General features: G+C 48.7%; 1 protein-coding gene across 2 annotated transcripts in view; it reads right to left on the bottom strand.

Moving 5' to 3' along the window:
- Positions 1-1,031: 1,031 nt before the first annotated feature.
- Positions 1,032-13,539, bottom strand: part of LOC105702214 (serine/arginine repetitive matrix protein 2) — a 259,375-nt gene continuing 246,867 nt past the window's right edge. For both annotated transcript variants that reach the window (XM_012429597.2, XM_012429596.1), the window contains exons 3-11: positions 9,736-13,374; positions 9,049-9,363; positions 8,875-8,944; positions 8,315-8,730; positions 6,216-8,225; positions 6,002-6,121; positions 5,744-5,910; positions 5,410-5,624; positions 1,032-5,332 (exon numbers count right to left, since the gene is read on the bottom strand). In XM_012429597.2, the coding sequence (XP_012285020.1) occupies positions 4,911-5,332; positions 5,410-5,624; positions 5,744-5,910; positions 6,002-6,121; positions 6,216-8,225; positions 8,315-8,730; positions 8,875-8,944; positions 9,049-9,363; positions 9,736-13,356 (7,356 nt within the window). In that variant the 5' untranslated portion in view covers positions 13,357-13,374 and the 3' untranslated portion in view covers positions 1,032-4,910. The remainder of the gene's footprint in view (positions 5,333-5,409; positions 5,625-5,743; positions 5,911-6,001; positions 6,122-6,215; positions 8,226-8,314; positions 8,731-8,874; positions 8,945-9,048; positions 9,364-9,735; positions 13,375-13,539) is intronic.

Here is a 13,539-nt window from a genome sequence, read left to right as displayed (position 1 = left end):
AGGGCAGCACACGGTGCGATCGCGCGACCCTGCACGTGAGCAATCTCCCAACTCATCTCTGGTATTTGTACATACAGAAATGAATTGGAAGATTGCTCATGGGCAGATCGCGCTGCCCTCGATGGAGAATGTAGGAGACTGACGGACTTGCCTCCAACGGTGGTCCAACCCAGGGATACAACTCATCTCTGCTCCTATCATACAAAAAAACACGAGCTAAGTGGAACCACTCACGCAGATATTTGCGGACCGGTGGTTTCCAACAATAGTTGGACTGTACATATAAATATGAATGTAATACATATTTAGAAAATATAGATAGACTCGAGTCCTCTTCTTCACTTTTGACGGCTTTCCATCTTCCCGCCTTTTTGCCTATTTAATCCACTACCTCTCAACAATTTTCGGTTTACAAGGTATGTACCTTTATTTAAAATATTACTAGACCGGAAGTGCTAGTGATCTCGTTCTTTCATATAGCGAATGCGTAATTCGGCGAATAAACCCACGTGAGATGAAAGTGTGAGAAGGGAGCGCTCTCATCAAAAGTACGTAATAAACGCACTGATTTGTATAAATTCATATTCCACGCATGTGTTTTAAGATGGAAAATTCAAAACAATCTGAAAATCCATAAAATTAGAAAAGAATAGTAGAGAATGCCCATGTTTCATATTTTGTAACTCTCGTGAGTTGTTGCCACCTAGCGTCCAGGCACCGAACCAGATCCCCAAATAGCACAGCTTTGTTGCACAGTTTAAACGTTACCGACCAGTACCTACTTATTCGAGAACTCTATTTTTCCTACTTCACCTAGTCCTCACCAAAGCTATTCAGCTATTTTTAGCTGCTTGATAAGCTTGATAAGCGATATTCGTCCGCAAAGGGTTAATAGATCCATAGGAATCACAGAGAGAAAGTTTAATTTGAATCATTGATTCTATCCCGAAGTCCTCGGTGTTCTCGCGGAAATTTGTAATTCTGAAATAAAATATATAGATATATATATATTTATTTATTCATCTTCCGTATATAATTTCTTCTCTTTTTTTCTCCATAAAGCAGTAGCATTATAACACATTTAGAAGTTTCTTGAATATATAAATACAAGGTGGGGGGACGTTACGTCTAAGAAAATGTACATCGATACAGTAACTATTATGTATATATAGTACAATAAAAAAGCGGATAGTAATAGTCGTAGTAGTAATCGTTTGAAAATATGTACACACGCGTTTGCGTCTAGCTGCGTACTTAGTAATCGACGAGTTACAATGTAAACTACATAACACCGGTATGCCTTCGCATACAGAAGAATACATTGATACAAACGAACATCGCGCATCTACTTACACCGTTTCTCTACTTACTCCAACGATACATATACAGTACGTACACTCGTTACTTTACAGAATCGCGGAATTGCCCACGATCAGAAGAGTGAGCTTAGCCACGTTCTCAGTGCTCTATTTAAAATAGTATATGTACAAGACCGTGTACCGTCCACCGCGTTTCCACTCGCAACTAAATAAAGTTAAAGGACGGTACGCCCAGGCACGAGTATATCGGCCGTTACTTTTGGAAGAATTATAGAATAACTATTATACATTGGTGCATATTAAATAGTCGTACGTCGGTCAGGTCGAAGGCCCGTTAAAGTAGTGCCTGAACGTACATCGTTCGTCCTAGCTTGTGTAACGCACAGGTATCGAGAATACACATAGATTTCCCTGAGACTGATTATAAGGATTACAAGTATGTTTACAGCGCTCAAAGAAACATTTTGTAGTGAACGTAAACTTAAGAAGCTCTACGAGGCGCTCCGAGATCCCGCTGCGACCCCATTTTGTTTTAATCTACCGTGGACGTTGTGGACCTCGTATCAAGAATAAGTACGCGGTTTCATACTTGTCGTTTCAGTCTAACTTTCGACTCGCAAATATATCATTTCATTCGATTTCATTTAATCGACTATGCCGTGTTCTCTCGGTCTCTCGACCTTCCCCACCGGCCAATTATAACGAAATCAACGAGAAAGTTAAATTATTAGGTCGGCTGGATACGTTATTGCACAGAGAATTTTGCTTGATCGTTCAATCGATATTGCCCTTAAATGATTACTACTACTCCAGGTGAAAACCTTATACACGAATCATTGAGAAATATTTCAAACCGATTTAACTGAATTTCAATTAATTTCATTAACTTACGTACGCGTTACATGTAGTCCTTCAATTTCAAAGCTTTGTGTTAGTAGGACGTTACGCGACAAGTAAAAAGACTTGGGAAGAAATGTCAATATCTTCGTTTATTTGATATTCGTTAGTTCCTTTACGATTCTAATGTAACGTTCTAACATAACGTTAGTAATTCAATTCAATAGCAGTGCGTTTAAACAAGGATTTATCGTTTTAGTAGATTCAAATTAGAATCTCGAATCTAGTCGAATAGGTACATCTAAAGCGTACACACGTTTGTTAAGAGATATAACTTTTTCACCTGAAAAATCCTCAATTGCGTTACCCACTCGTCAACGAGTTTTTCGCTAACTCACTTCGAATTGCACTTCCCAACTTAATAAATGCTCCTTAGCGCCAACGCGATTATGCATCTACGGAGGAAGCCTACAAAACTAGCAAAGTCGAACGTAATTTACAGAGTCTCGAGCAACAAGAAAGAACAATATAAATGGCAACTAAAGTAAAAAGTGGTAACGTGGTAGCAAAACGATTCGATGCCGAAGTCGCGTTTTCGCCTGTTCAAATCGCAACGGATATCGCAGCGACGTTCTAAAACAAAGTGCGTACCAAAGCGAAGTTTTAGCTTAATCAGACTCGTCCGTTAACTCGTCGATCAGGATAAGTCTAGTCGAAAATTAATCGTTATTCTCCACGCCAACCTACTCCACGATCGAGTGTCACTTGAATTATCGGGACCCTCTTGGTTCACCGCGACGTACGGTACTTTCATGAACGTATGCCTAAGTATGTACGCTTGTAGTAGTCTAAGAAAAAAAAAAATTTCACGCAGTTCATGCTAATCGAGCGACCGGCCTCTCGACCTCCTACCCATGAAAGACAGAGCATGGACACCTCGCTAAAATTCGCTCCCCCGAATGTACGTGCATCCTATTGTCGTAGCGGCAGTTTCCCTCTAAAAAGCGTTTAAGATTAAAATCCGTATTTAACCAGCCACTAGGCATGTTAATAAAATATCGTCCTCCTATGGATACATCTCGAATAAATACTCTTACATAATGTCACAGATTTCTGCTTTGTTGTCCTCTCACTCTTGTCCAAGTTAAACCTAAACCGTGTCTTTCTGAACCTCCCTCATTGCATTAGAATTGCACGGTCCTTATAATATACGTTTATCGTTAATATTGTGTACCTAGTGCCTCGTGTTTTTACGAAACATGCCTCTCGTGTGCGATGCAGACATTGGGCGCGCACGAGGTTGAAAGAGAGTCTTAAAGGTGCACTCCACCAGAATGCAACATTGTTCCTTTGAGAACCGAGACAGGGAGCTACAAGAATACTTTTCCGCCCTTGGGGCCAAGATGACAAAGCTGAATTCGCCAGATTTTTAAAGACACTCAGAAATCATGGCTGACGTCTGACTGGTTCAGCTAACTTCCTGGTGAAACATTGCAGGATCGATAAAAGGCTGCCATTTACGTTTTTTTTGTTTATCTATTATGGTATAACAGCTCCCACGAGATCGCAAAAATTGTTCTAGGCTATCCGTAGATCGTTCAAGACATTGTCGAAGTCAATCAGAAGCCACCTCTTGATCACTAGCTTGTTAGCGAGTCTTTAAAAATATTGAAATCCATAACGATACGTTAGAATTTGATAGTCATTTTAGTAAACGATAGGTATGTGTCAGTGTGTCTGTGTACTATATGTGGGATTGGATTAATCCAGGTCATCTCGTGCCAAAATGCTCTTCTCGAGTACCAGAACATTTAACACAGTTCTATTTCTTTAGGACTAGGACTATAGTTGGGATTCCATTAAATGAGCTTCCGTTAGAGAGTTCCACTGAACAAGAACAACCTAACACAATGAAACGATGTGTCAAGTCGTATTCTTCTTTTGACTAATTCTTGAGCGTGATCGATATCCAGTTGAAGAGAGGTCGACATTAAGTTGAAGCAATATCTTGTCCCACTTCGGATTTATGAAGTGCTCGAGATTTAGCAGACTTCACTTTATTCTTGTATAGTCGAGTAAATATATGAAGATTTGAATTGCATACGTATCGCGAGTATCGATACAACATCTTAATGAGAACTCTTCGTCTCTCTTGCTTTGGCCTAAGTCCGCACTTATTAACCATGAAGCCTGGCGGATTACAATTACCCTGTCGAATCTTAACCTTCCTCATCTTCAACACTTTTCTTTACTTGCTCTGTCTAATATGTGTCTGTCTAATCCTATCTTTAAGCGAAACTTGTTCATCAATCTGCAGACAACTCGGAAACATTAGCAACTTCACTTTCCTTATAAAATTCTAAGGATCCATCGCATAAATGTTCTTCCTTTAGTTCTGTTTCCGTTAATTTACTCTATTCGCTCGCTTTCATGCGAGACCGAAAGAACTTTGAATTTAATTCGAGCCTCATCCACTGGAAGCTGAGAATCCAGAATCCCTTGACATCGGGTATCTGAATTGCAACGCAGTTCCATTACTTCGGACATAAGTAAATTGTCTATCAGGATTCAGTCAGTCGAGTTGCGATTACCCTGACGCTTCTTGACTAATTTTTCCTTCTTCAGCAATCCAGTCTTTTCATCGACTTTCTGCAGCACCGCGTTCTTTACATCGATTTTCTTCGTGGATTCCTTAATAAGGATCGACGTCGACGGGTTGGACCTTGGGGAAGATCCCCCAAGCGATGGTTCTTGTCACCTCAAGGTGATGAGCACGCGCTCGACATTCAACAATGATCTCACCTTCTCGCTGTATTTGATTAGAGTTACTTTCGAACCGCGAACGTTGATTCTCTCACCACCGCTCAGCAGGTGACAACATCGGGACTGCTCCAGGAAGTCTGGAAGCTTCAGCTCTCTCATTACGTCTCGATGAGCTATCGCTGGTGGTCCCGAAGAAGCTTTCGGATTGATCTGTCGTAACAGAGCGTCGCGACTCTTGACGCGTAATGCTGCCATTAAATCTTGCAAAAGCACCCATTTATCAGGATCGTTGGTCAATGAAAAGAGGGCTGGGAGGCTGATGTCGCTGACTTCCATTTCGATCTCGTCGACCTGAGGCTCAGGAGTCTCCATTGGTGGATCCTCTAATGGATTGTAACCCGTCTCCTCAGGGTCTGCCAGAGAAAGATCATTTAATTAAGCTAGAACATCATTATTTCCATCTTTTATACAGAATACGAAAGTTTCTCACCAAAAATCGATGCTGGACCACCGAAGTTCCAAGGTGTGTTGGTACGTCCTTGTACATCGTCTAGATGCTGTTCAAGTATCGAGTATGCGTCAGTGTCCACTGCTAACATCAATGGGGTTTGTCCAGAGTATGTTGCCAATAGTGGATCAGCACCATAAGAGAGCAGTAGTCGAACGAGTTCGGTAGCACCGTTTTCCGCAGCTTCGTGAAGTGGCCTACAAAGAACACAGAAAAGAATTTTAGTTCTTTTCTACTGGACTGTGAATGATTGTAATAGTGAAAACTATCAAGAAGTTCGGTCGAGTCTCGCACCAAGTACTGGGTCTACATTTACCTTATACCACCATTAGCACTTTCACTTGCGTTCGCTCCGTAAGCTAATAAGAGCCTTGCGATTTCAAGGTGGCCTCGGGAACACGCTTCATGAAGAGGAGTATACCCCGCATTATCTTTAGGACTTGGTGCACTGTTCAGCTTTTCCAGGCAATAGGCGGTTACGTCCTATTATTAAATAATAAAGTAATCGTGAGTCATTCTCTCTTCGTATCATGAATATCTCCAATTTCACATTTAACAAGGACTATTTTCTTACCGTATATCCAAGTCTAGCAGCTCGATGTAAAATCGTCTCTCCAACTCCTTTTTTAATGACCCACGTTCTGATTTCAGACTGAATATCTGCCACGCTTTCTGGGCTCGGTCTAGTTATAACCTGCACGATATAAAAATGGAACAGTAAAATTACGGTACGCCAAAATATCCCACATCAATTCATCTCATAATTCTAAATGACGTTCTATACATACCCTTTTTCTTTCCTTCGGAGGAACTTCGTCCTTCTTCAGAGGTTTCTTCTTCTTCCTGATATAATCAAACCCGGAACGGAATTTCCGTCGTCCAGTTCTCAGCTTCAGCTTCTTTTTACTAGGAACTTCCGTCTCGTCAGCGTTATCAGCCTCGGGCTCATTATTCTCTGCCTCGTGAGCGTCATTTGCATCGTCTCTCGTCATCGAGGTATCTTCTTCTTCCTCCTCTTCCTCGTCGTCCTCCTCCTCTTCCTCCTCTTCAGCCTCGTTTTTCAGGTTCTCGAGTTTTTTCTCTGCCAGGGATTTCAAAAGGTCCTTCCGCCTCTTTGAAATCAACAAATGCCGCTTCGAGTTAACAATGGCTTTGTGGCTCCGCAGCATACCGGCGTTCCATAATCTGGATACGACCTTCTGCTTCAGGGTCCTTGGTCTCCCTAAAATGCGATCCGGCGCATCATTTTGCGAATCGTCATCCTGCGAGGTATCTCCCCGAGTGGCAATGGGTGGTGCCGAGGCTGGTCTATCTTCCCCAAAAACTTCCCTTATAGTTGCTTGCTTCTTCAGGACCCTGGTCTCCGTCCTCGTCCTACTTTTCAATATAAACGTGGAGAACTCATTGGGCAAAGCGTGATTATTCTTAAAAGTGTCTCGGAAGTTGTTCACCGTTTCTTTGCGGAAGTAGCCAAGAAGATAGGAGTCGGTGACGTTGATAGGTTTGGGCGACTTGTTGTTCTTAACGGGAGTCTTGCCTTTTGTTTTCGGTGAGGTTTCATTGCACAAAAGTGGCGTAAGGCTCGGGGTAGGCAGTAGTTCCGGCTCGTTACTACCTCTAGGTAACGTCTTCGTACCCTTTTCCAGTTTATCTTTTGCTTGCTTCTTCTTTTGATCCCTTTTACTGGTACCGACTTTCTGCACCAAGAGATCGACTATGGAATTACTTTCGGAGCGTCTACCGGTAGTTTTTGGTGGACAGGATATGGTGGTGGACGAAGTAGCTTCCTCGTCGTCGACCTTGCTGCCGATACCAGCTATACTAAAACTACTGTTAGAATCTAAATCGCTGTCGATCACTCTCTTCCTGGTTAGACAAACGTCGGAACTGTCCATGGAGATGGACAAAGCTGGAGATCCGGGATCAAGATCCGGTAGAGAGGTCGACAGTCGGTGAAACCTCGAAGGTTTCGATACCGTAATTAGTCTCGTTGGCATTCTTAGGGATTTCTTATATACGTATACTTCTTCCTCCCAGCCAGGCCGGAAGTCGCTACCATCTCCGAACAACGGCTTGGGCTTCGACTTTTGCGAAGCACCACATTTGGACGACGAAGATTTCAGTTCCTTGTCGCGTTTACCTTTCTGCGGAGTGGTATCCCTCGAGCGTAATTTCATTCGTTCATTTTCCGCATTTGCAGCCGATCTCTTCCTAGCTCGAAGTCTATCGGCAACCGAGGAACAGTTGCCGAATTCAGTGCTAGCGTCGCTCTCTTCGCTGGAGCTTTCGCTACCACTGGAAGATTCTAACTTAATCCTACTACCTCTACGGACTCTTCGTTTCCTGCATATGATTTCGTCTTCGCCATCGCTCTCCTCCTTTTTCGTTTTCATTTTCTGGGTCCGATGAATCAGCGGCAATTCGTCGGAATCATCTCCCGAGTTCTTGTCCATTGTCTCTTCCTTGACCTCTACCTTTTCCTTTGATTCGGGTTTAACCTCCACCTTGACCGCGGTTTCAACTTGCTTATCTTCCTTAACGACCGGCTCCTCCTTTTCCACGGACGGCTCGGCATCTTGGACCTCCTGCTTGATGTCCTCTGGTTTGATTTCTGGTAACTGCGTGACGTCGGAGTCTTTGTTCGGTTCGCTATCGGGCTCCGTTTTTGATGGCACGGTGGTGTCACCCTTTTTCCGACGACCACGCTTCTTCATCGCGTCGCCGCTTCGTAACTGTTCCATGAACTTATCACAAGTTGTCGCCCAAAGGGGGTCCAGCGCGGTAACTTTATCGTTTTCCTGGTGAACAATAAAACACGGCCCTGTATTTGCGATGAACTCTAGGATACGAGGTTACAGGCTCGAGATTACGATCTCCTCAAACTTACCTTAAGCTCTATCTTTACGAGGTCCAACGAGGATGCCATTCCGATGCACATCGCGTCGTTAAGCGATACCGGTGGCTGAACCTTCGACAGCTGCTTCCGGTCCCTCCTCATCTCCTCCAAAGTCTGCCTCTCCAAGACCGGCATTTCGCCCTCGGAATCGCTTTCCCGAAAGTCGAAGACCGAGGTTTCCGAGGAACTTCTAAAGCCACTGGCTCGAGGCGGTACCGTCGACGGTACCGCAGCGACCGGGACCGGAACCGGAATCGTTGCCGCAACCGGCATGTTTTCTTCGTCCGTTCTGGAGAACAAACGTCTCCTGGGAGGCAAACACGCGGTCTTTTCTCTCGTCAGTTTCGGGGGACTCCCCGCTGACGATCCGGATTGAGACGTGGAAGTCGAGGCAACGATCTCGTGATCTAAAAAAAAAACTCACGTCATTTCCAATCTCAGTCCAACCTCGAAAACGAGATTTAGAAGCTACCAGAGGACGCGGATTTTACGCGAAAACAACCGGAAGCTTCTGTTTTAATCCAATGCAAAATTTATTAAGGCAATGTTACCTTTAGGTGTTACGGAGGAATCTTGGGACGGAACTGACATAGGTTTCGCGATAAACTGACCCGTTCCCACCTGCAAATTTCGTATGAAAAGATTACATATTACATGAAAATTGCGTTTGACCCTTAATCTCGGCTATATGTCCTGTTTTCATAGAACTTTCAATGATATCGAACCTGCTTAAGCTCAGCTTTCGTCCTTATCTTCGCCGCCAATATGGCGGCAAGTCCATCATCCTTGTCCCGGTGTATTTGATTTTCGGCACCACGAGGACCGAGCAGCGTTTCCTTGCCAGGTAACGTAGCCGACGAATTTACTTTAGAGGCGTACAAGCTCCTCGGTGCTTCTTGGGTGATGGAATCTACGGCTCTTGGCATGTGAAACTTGTAATGAGGAGGTGTGTTGCTATTACGTTCCAGCAGACTCGCTGCCGTAAACGGTGACAGGTTGTGTCTGCCAATGTTCGTCTTGGGCTCGACAGGGGCGACCACCTTAAAGAACATACCAAGCAGTATAGTATTTTCTCTACCCAATTTCCAAGACTTTTGCGTCACTTATACAATAACTAGCATCCCCCATCGTGGCTAAGTGCAACTTATTGACAAAGATCACAACTTCACTCGTAAGAGAAGCTCCATGATAACTTGCCATCCAATGGATACGCTGGGAACTTCAAAACCAAGTCAATATTTCAGCGAGCTTCAGAGATATTAAGAAATTTGTAAACTCGCATTTTACTCCTTTCACCCCCTTAGGGGTTGAATTAAAAAAATTCCTTAGTGACTACCTACGTATCTATATATAAATATTCACACCTAATTAATTATATATAAATAAAATATAAATCGATATCCAATGCTTACCTTGTTCTGGAAGCTCTGCTGGCTGTGATTAACGAGTATCGGCTGTTGACTGTTGAGCTGCTCCTCGCGTTGCTGCTTGTTCTCGAGACTGTTCCTCAGGAGGCTGAGGACCCTCTTATCGGCGCCCGTGTTGATAGGCTGATCCACGGGTTGGACGGCCGGTACCCTCTGGTTCTGTCTATAGCCCTGATAAGACGCCTGGCTGGCAGAAGGTTGACCAATGACCTGGACACCGGGTGCCTTCGACGATGGATGAGAATAGGAAGGAGAGCTCCGCGCCATCTTGGCGTCCGGATAGCTCCTCTTATCACAGTAAGGTTGATATCGCTGGGACTCCGTGGGGTAGGAATTGTCCGGCTGCTTCTGTTCGTAAACAGGAGGGACCCCAACGGTTCCATTAGCCAAAGCCCCGGGTAGGTTCATCTCCTGCCTCTGCTGTTGCTCGCGAATGGCGCGCGCGGCCGAGATCCTCTGTTCGATTTGTTGATCAATGATCATCCTCCAGGTGTCCAGTCGCGGTTGCTTGGAGGGTCCGCCATACGCGGTCTCCCCAACCCGCTTGGACGGAGCTCGATCTCTCGGCTGAGGCTGGGGGAACCTGCTCCTGTCAAGGTAATACTTCGACGGGTCGGACGGGTAGTCTTGCATCGGCAGGGACGTCCTGGCAGCGTCCGCCGTGGGATACCTCGAAGACCTGGCGGCGTTATTTGGATGGTAAGGGGTATTTTTATCGTAAACGGGCACCGTGGGCAGTGAGCTCTTCTTGAAGGTGGACATGTGCGGTAGCGGTGCGGTCGCCGCGGGACTGACATGCGGTCCCGGGGCGTAGAGTTGCTGAGAGACGCTTCTCCTGAGGTTTTCGTGGCTCGACGGCTGGCCGGGATGATGAAGAGGCGTTGAATTGAAATCCGGCAAAAAGTCCACCTTCGGAGCGCACACGGTCTGCGGCGTGGACACGCGAATGCACCCAGGCCCTCTGTTACCGTCGGCGGTGCGAGCGTCCATTGTTGGGTAAGGTGCTCCAGGTGGAGGTTGAACGGGCGGCAGCATCGTCCTGCCGTTACTCCTAGAGGATACATTAGTGCTCGTGACGTGTTTCTCGGTGCCGGCCGTGGCGTCGAGGTCGTCTTGGGCGGTGGAGTCGGCAGGAGTCTTCACGGTCTTGACCGAAAGGTCCAGAGGCGACTCGCGCTTCCTGCCGGGCATTCCTCCGTTTGTCTGCGCGGACGTGGACATCGTCACGGTCCCCGTGGGCACCGACTGACTGGTCGACGAGCCGGTGTAACTATACTCTTTGTACCCATAGTTATCAGGGTGCAAATTGGGATAAGGCGCCGCCGGCCTGTTCGCAGGATTGGATGACGGATATGCGTGAACCGGCGTGGCCACAGGTTGCACGGACGTTCGGGACGTCCCTATGCAGGTTACCGTGATGTTTGCGGAATTGCTGCCATGATGGCTGGGAGCGATCGTGGTGGCGTACTGTGGGTACCCCTGGCTGGAGAACCTACCATAGGCAGAGTTCGGAACGATAGTGGTTCTGCCGTTGATGGGCACCGCGTGGTCGACGACGGGGGCCACGGGGTACTCCGAGAGCCGCTGCTGAACCTGCGAGGACATCACCGAGGACGCTTTGCCGGCCCCCGAGGCGTGGGTGCGATGTCGCTGCATCGACTGCGCCTTGGTCAACGGCTCTCTGGAGCTCCTGTTGGAATGGTAAGACGACAGCGCAGCGATGGGCGGCAAATTGTGGGTGTTGGCGTTCCTCTGCGCGGAAACGGGCGAGGGGTACGTCCCGTAAGAGGAGATAGACTCCGCAGGGTTGCTCTTCTTCGGGTCCGCCCCGTTGTAGGGCATCGTTTTGGATTGATTCATGTACGAATTGCTGTTGACCGCAGGACTTGGCGGCATTTGGGAGGTCGCTGGCGCGAGTTGGGTGTACGGCTGAGATCTGCTGGACTGGGAGTAGTAGTTCCCCCTCACGGGGTTCTTCTGGAAGGAATGGTACGACTGTGGTGGATAAGGACTAGGATAGGTGGTACCACTCTGGTAGTGCTGCGATGTCGTGGGCATATAAGAGTGCGGGGTGGACCTGGACACGGGTGGAGGAGGTGGCGGAGGTGGGTACGTTGGGGAGTGTGGCTGGAAGGTGTTGTGTGGCGAGGGGGTGTGGTGTGGAGAGGGGGTGTGATGCGGAGAGGCGTGTGGATTGTGAAGAGACGACACGTGGGGCGAGTGTCGATGGGGCGAGGGCGGGTGATGGCCCTGGTCGTGCGGCGAGGGCGTGTGGTAGGTGGACGAAGGTGGTGGCATCTGCTGGGAGCCGGGCCCGTGGGAATTGTGACCGACGACCGACATGCGCTGAGGATAGGGCGGTCCAGGATTGACGTGGAGGTGCGGGGAGGCGCCGACCCGGCCGGGATTCTGGGGCGACGGTGCGTGCGGCAGGTGCGGTGACGGAATGTGCGGCGGAAGATTGTGCGGCGACGGAATGTGACTGGTGCCGCCGTGATGCGGACTGCAAGGATTGGCCGGCGAAGGCGAGGAGTGCGCCACGGCGGCCGTGTGGCCCGCGGCCGATGCGCCGGTGGAATGCACGACGGTTGCCGTCCCGCCGTGCGAATTCGACGCCACGACCTGCGAGTGGCTCTGCGGCTGCTGGCCGAAACTGGACGCCCGGTAACCACCGACGTTGTGATTCTGCGACTGCGGTGCGTAGGAGGAGGCCATCTGCGAGGGGTAGGGCGCGGGCACGCGCTGCTCTGCCTGCTGAGGATGCCCCTGCGACGACGACGACGAGGACGAAGAGGCCGACGACGAGCCCACGCTCGTGACCTGTTCCACCGGACTGGGCCTGGTGGCTGATTGCTGCTGAACGGAAGTGGTGCTGGCCCCGGTCGTCGACTGGTACACGGAGTTCTGGCTCAGCGGCGCCGGGGCACTCTTCGTGATGTCCGGATGATGGTACCTGGGGTAGTACTGGGTCCTCTGAGCGACCATGGGCGCGGGCCTCTCGGCGACCTGGAAGGTGGCCTGGGGACCTACCAACATGTCCGCCGACGAGAAGGGGGTCCGCTGCACGCTGTTAAGCTGCTGATACACCGGGGCTGGGGAACGTGATTTGGCGGGCTGCATCTGGTGCAGCTGCGGCGACGGCGAGTTCCTCTCGTTCGGTTGCTTGGACCCGATGGAGTGCTGCTGGGTCGAGGGCTGCATCTCCGTCAGACTCACGGCGGGGGCCAGAGTCGGAGGCTGATCCGCCAGGGCGGATCCGCTGTCCGCCGGCCTCGTGTCTGGCACTTCCACCCTCGTCGGCTGGGGCGGGTACGGCTCGATCGGCCGCAGCTCGGACGGCCCGGGTGGGTTCCAGTAGGGCGCCACGGACGGGCCGTTCTCCTCCGACCTGGTGTCGGGGTACCGGGACCCGGACTCCTGGCAGGAACTCGTGGGCACCGTCGGGGTCGCCGCCGTTGGCACCTCGCTGCCATGGTCGTACGACAACGCCGACGTGGATGTCGCGAGGTTATCCGTCGATACGGTTCCTCCGGCCGTGCTTGGCGCGGGCAGTCCCTGGAAGTACTGGCGAGCCCCCTCCAACACGTTCGTAAAGCTCACATCCATGTCCCGCCTGCTGCTGATCTGCAACAAAATGAGAAGTCCAGGTTAGAACGGCGCTGATCAATCTCGCCACCACGAGGTACATCCGATCGACACCGTTAATCGATGCGTTCATTTTATCGGTACATGTACACTTGGGGAACAGTGCTCGCATAATCCGTGGCAGAGGTAACGAGGCCTCGGAAG

The sequence above is a fragment of the Orussus abietinus genome, unplaced genomic scaffold, assembly GCF_000612105.2.
Source record: "Orussus abietinus isolate OABI.00-Male unplaced genomic scaffold, Oabi_2.0 scaffold116, whole genome shotgun sequence".
NCBI classification, from domain to species: domain Eukaryota; kingdom Metazoa; phylum Arthropoda; class Insecta; order Hymenoptera; family Orussidae; genus Orussus; species Orussus abietinus.
This window is presented reverse-complemented; position numbering and strand designations above follow the sequence as displayed.